This window comes from Cyprinodon variegatus, unplaced genomic scaffold (assembly GCF_000732505.1).
Source record: "Cyprinodon variegatus isolate N-32 unplaced genomic scaffold, C_variegatus-1.0 Scaffold203, whole genome shotgun sequence".
NCBI lineage: Eukaryota > Metazoa > Chordata > Actinopteri > Cyprinodontiformes > Cyprinodontidae > Cyprinodon > Cyprinodon variegatus.
In genome coordinates this window covers 241,741-247,493 of record NW_015150656.1, presented here as the reverse complement: position 1 = coordinate 247,493, position 5,753 = coordinate 241,741, and the positions used below count along the sequence as shown (strand labels likewise).

The following is a 5,753-nucleotide window of genomic DNA, read 5'->3' as shown; positions in this document are numbered from 1 at the left end:
GCTCCAGGTCATGTTTTCCCCTCACCATGTAATACGCGATAAAAGAATAAAAGGGCAAGAAATGAAAAGCATTACTTTTAAGTTTAATCACAAGAACCAGGAAAGGTTTCCTCAGACCTCAACGGAGAAAACATCACTACAGAGCAATATTTTGCAATATTTCATTAATAATAATTTTTTAAGCATTAAAAAGTTCAAGATTTCTCGTGCTCGCATCTCTCTGTTTCTCATATACTACATATTTTAGCCAACATACCTTCATGCTTAAGTCTGTCATATATATGAGTGCTAAATAGACTGTATTGAAATAAAAGGGGGAAAGTTTTCGCCTAATGCATCGTGAAATACAAAATAAATGCTTGTCGTGTGAAATGGCAGCAAGAAAGAAACAGAAATTGGATCAATAAAAAAAAAAACACTGAATGTTGGAAAAATTGTAAATAATATCTCAGTCTTATGTTTACATTTGATCATCATGTTTACATTGTATCACTGCTGCACTTGAAGAAATGCAAATATCTTGAGAGCTGTACTGAACGATATTTCATTTTGTATACACCCCGTGTGTACAAAATGACAATAAAGTTCGTCTCACTCTATGGATTAGGCGGCTCGCCTCTGTATGTCAGCCATTGGTCAACTTCAGCCGATGATACGTTCAGATTGGTTCAAAGTTTCTAAGATCAACGTTCATACCTCTGCAAAGATAAATGACAGGTTAGTGACCTGGTTTTGTAATGGATGAGTGAATAAGAAACTGTTGGAGAACTAGAAGCTGCTTTTGACGTCAGAGACGTTCCCACGCTGTCAGCGTAAAGAAAACGCCCATCTTGTGTGAAGAGGCTTTTAGGGCAGGGACTTCCTTCCACGTTCTGCTTCACTCTGAATGACACAGCGAAAAACAATCCAACAGCATGGCCAATAAACAGGCAATGCTCATTTACAGACAGGCAGACAGGCGATATGAGCACCCAGAAAGGTGATAAGTAGTGCAGCAGGGGTTGGTGTTGGTACATGTGAGCTGAATGAGGCTGATTAGAGCAGATAGAAGGCAGAGTGCTTAAAAACACAAACCTAAATCAATCCGGAGGGAGTTAGGTGTTGCTCCTGTTTTTTTCAATCCTGAATTTAAAATCTATAACTTACTTAGAAAAAATATACACATATCAGTTAAACATCAAGTCCAATTTCCCCACTGTTTCAGCCACTTCAAGGGTTTTGCATTCAAAGGTGAATTTAGTGTCAAATCATTTGTGTTAAATTAAAATACTCGCAGAATGACTGGCACAGATTTTTCTGGCTAGATAATCTATTTGTATGAAGGCAGTTTGTTGCCAATCAGAACATTCTCTTCTTGATTGCCCGTCGCCGTCTGGTCTTTACTTCAGCTCTTCTTGGTCTTAAATAAAATGTTAGATTTTTAGCTGGAAGAAGAAAGTAGATTTCTAATCCTTTTTTGTCTTTCTGTCCTCAGTTCCAAATGGTCAAAACACACATGGAGACATTCTTCTTTGGGAAACTGAATTGGGAAATGCACGCATTCAAGGAGGATTCAAGTACTCCAATGGGAATCTAATCGTACCCAGAGACGGCATCTACCGAGTCTACCTGCAAATCACGTATAGCTCAGAGTCTGCTGAGGCCAATGGGCAGAGCGTCTGTAACAAAGTGAATGTCATCAGCCTTAGCTACGAAAAACGCGTTCCGCTCCTGTCAGCATGCGACACAATAGTGTTCAGCAAAACACCCTGGAAGAAATCTCTCTTCACATCTGGCTCATTTCGCTTGTATGCTAAGGACAAACTACTTGTAACCTCATCTCATTCAAACTACATCTTTAGAAATGAACATGAGGGGTTCTTTGGAGCTGAACTTGTCTTTGACAATTTGTGATTGCTGAGTCTACATATGCAGTTGCTTCAATTCAAATTAAGCTAACCAGTACAGGTTTATGGTTGACTTTAAGCCATTAGTGCAGCACTGAGTATAATATTCCCATCATCAAGCTAACTTCTTTTGCTCTTTTTCTTGCCAACATCAGCTGCCTGACACTAATGGAATAAAATTGCACTAAAATATGTGCTTTTTGCAGCATAGCCAAGGCCAAATTTCTTCATATACAGCATATTCACTTTTTTATTACATATTGCACTTGGAAGAACTTTTTTCTCTCTTTATGGACAGCTTTTAATTTATTATAATTTTATATAAAATGGGGCTTATCTTAGGCTTGGAATTGTATTTATACTGTTTTATTATTATTTCCAAACAGTCTTGAGCTTGAAGGGGATTTACTGGAAACCTCGTTGTCACTGTTACAGATATTCAGGTCATACAGTCTTTTCAAGCTAATATGACTTTTGCTTTCCTTCCTTTTGGGGGCTGGGAGTATATGTAATAAAGCCACTTCAAGGAGGAGCTCCAGACAGCAGTAATGAAGGATTCAGTGTCTGGAATGGGTGCCAGCTGACTTGGTTTGTTCCAAAAAAAAACAGGAAGTTGTTTCACTACAACCACAGTTTCGACAAAGCTACTCTCTGCAAAGCTGATGTGATTCAACTCACTGGTTTAAGCTTCCTTAATAAGCACTGAGCACTAGATCTAGATTTAAGAAGCACAAAATCTTCCAAACGCCTCTGTACTCAACCAACATGTTAACTAAATCAAATGTACTGTTTTTACCTTCTTTTAAAAGGACTGTCTAAAAATTGTTTTTAGTTTTTTTTAAAACGCTGGTGATGTAAATACAGAGGATTTATGCAAGGCTGTTTGAACTGAGGTTGGATTCACTGCGTTGTTTGTTAGGAAAACTGATGGTTAATAGAAACCTGTTGAAGTATTTCTTTGGCTCTTATTATTATTTTTTTGCACCGATGTTGCAGCTTTGGGATTTGATTGTTATACTTCATTATTGAACTAATCTCGTAGGGTGTTCTGTAAACGGTGTGACTTTTTCTTCTCAGAGTGCAAATCTCAGATGTGAATGATTGTGTGTGTAATGTTGGTCAGGGTCTCTGCAATAAACATGAAAACCCCTCCTTCTGTAACATTGCATTGTTTCCTAGAATGTGCCAATAGGGGGGTGGGGGGTTACCGTCAGTTGAATCCCCCAAGGACCTGTTACATCTTCCAAATATAGCTACAGGCTCCATGATTAGTTTCATTTAGGTTGCAATGAATAGCTGGAACGTTTGGCTCTGCTCAAATATTTACAGACTTTGGAAGATTTTTTTGCATATGATACAAAATCCCTTTCTGCCTCTCATGGTTACCAGTTGTGTGATTAAAATGAACAATCCTGCAGTGTAAAGCTCTCTTTCACATGTTTGGCAGCCTTAGGGAAAAAAAAAAACACATTCATAATATCGTCACATTTCCTGCAGGTTTACCAGAAACTAACAACCATTTCATCCAAATGAAACAAGGTCTTGCTTTTAGTTTTTTTTTTTTTTTAAATCTTTCTCCTTCTGCTCCACCTTTCCTGGCTACACTGATATAGTTGTTCACTCATGGGGAATTTTCAAAAAACATTCCTGATCTTTATCTGTTAAACCCAACCCACAATGTAACCAAAAATGATCTTAAATAAACCTCCCTTTTGGTTAGGCCTTTATCTTGCATAAAAAAATCTAAACATCGGGTAATATCAGATAAACCGCATTTAATACAGAAATATATGATTTGTATTGAAATTAAACTACAAAAATCATTTAGAGTAATAAAGAGCAAAAATGTCCTCAATAAGAAACCTTTATTTTTTCTTAACTAAAGTAATTTTAAGGAATATGGGACAAAATTCTTCCAGATATATAGTGGAATAGTTATCAGCTATTGCAAACATGTGAGTCCATAGCTTCATTTATTGACTAGATTCTATCTGGCACTATATCTGCTGGGTGAGAAACAGAAAGCGATGCAGATGGATGCCCCCATTGTGTCCTGGATTGTGTATTACCTGACTGACAGACCACAATACGTGCACACAGCAGCACTGCAAGTCAGAAAAGATGTTCAGCATCACTGGGATCCTGCAGGAAACTTGTGAAGCAGGTGTTGGGGTATAATCCAAACATGTAACCTCTCGAAGACTGTAGGCAGCTGATTTAATCCTCAATCTCCCCAGGTTGTCCGTCCAGAACAATAATGACTGAGGTCAATTGCACTCATGCCACTCTTTATTAAAGTTGTGCTTATTTTGATTTGAATTGTTGTTTGAGCTTCTGATTATGGTTTATGGTTTGGTGTCATGGACGCATAAACCCCTCGGAAAAGAAGATTTGAAAGTCCACACACTTAGACAAAAAAACGTCTGCTGATCATTGCTTGTGTACTAATGGGTGAGGATTGAAGTGGAGAAAAAAGTGAGGTCTCAACTATTATTGGATAGTGATGCGTTCAAAGAGAAACATCAATACCTCATGAACAGGACTGTCCTCTCTCCCTTTGTCTTCATCCTGTGCACCACGGACCTCAGCTTCTGTGCAGAGATCTGCCACCTTTAGAAGTTTTCTGATGACTCAGCAGTAGCGGCTGTGTCGACAATAGTGAGGAGATGGAGTACAGGGGTGTGGTGGACAATTTTATCATCTGATGTGAGCTGAACCATCTGCTGCTCAGCGTGGTAAAATTCAAGGAACTGGTGGTGGATCTGAGGAGTAAGAACACAGTGACTCATGTTTTTTATCTGTGAGGTCAACATGGAAGGATTCTAAATATTTAGGAGGGCACTTGGAAAATAAACTGGACTGCACTAAAAACACGAATGCCTTCTAGAGGAAGGGCCAGAGCCGTCTCCTGAGGCGGCCGAGGTCCTTTAACATCTGCCAGACAATTTGGTTGTTTTATGAGTATGCTGGAGCAGCCTGAAGGTGAAGGATGCCAACAGATTTAACAAACTCAGCCTTAAGGTTAGTGATGTTGTTGGAGAGGAGCTGGACTCTCTGACTGCAGAACGATGGCCAGAATCAAATCTATGCTGGACAATTCTGCACATCCTCTTCATGATGAGCTCATCACCTACAGAAACACCTTCAGTCAGAGAATCATTCCTTCACACAGGAAGTCATTCCTATCTGTGGCCATCAAACTGCAAAACTAATCTGACTTTTATTTAATTTCATTACTTATTGTTTATTTATTCCATTACTTCTCAATGCGCAATAACAATGTCGTAACAATGTGCAGCCTTGTAAATTGTAAACACTGTGATGATTATCTTATTTTATTCTTATTTTCTTGTTTTATTCTTATATCTTATTTTACACTGTTTATATGGGAAGGGTGTAATTTCACTGTGTGGGTTGTTATTTTACTTATTTCATTCTTATTATCCTATATTTTATTTTGCTCTATTGTACTTGCAATCTTATTTTTCTCTCTTCTATAAACGGTTGCACTGCAAGAAAAGAATTTCACGCAAGGGATTAATAAAGTAATGATGTAATACCATCCATCCATCCATCCATCCATCCAGTCTGATGGAGCCTGTAAAACCAATTAATGGGGGTCCTTTATTTATCCATTTTTTTCTTGACTAATATTGGCTCTTTGTGAAACTTAAGCTCTTCTCTCAAATGCTGGCTTACCCAGAATTAAAGTATTGTGGTTTCTAGTGACATTTTTTTTTTCTCCCTGATTGTTTCAGGGAGTATCTCTCTACAAGTTTCACCGAATCATCATTTCTTACTTCCTTTTATTTAATAAGTTTCATTTTCATTTTCATTTACATTTATTGGCCTAGTGGTTAGAGCAGT

At 38.0% G+C, this 5,753-nt stretch overlaps 1 protein-coding gene across 1 annotated transcript in view; it reads left to right on the top strand.

Moving 5' to 3' along the window:
* The window catches only part of LOC107088010 (tumor necrosis factor-like), a 7,694-nt gene extending 4,647 nt beyond the window's left edge, over positions 1 to 3,047 (top strand). The window contains exon 4 of the mRNA XM_015379904.1: positions 1,475 to 3,047. Coding sequence (XP_015235390.1) covers positions 1,475 to 1,893 — 419 coding nt within the window. The 3' untranslated portion in view covers positions 1,894 to 3,047. The remainder of the gene's footprint in view (positions 1 to 1,474) is intronic.
* Positions 3,048 to 5,753: the final 2,706 nt, after the last annotated feature.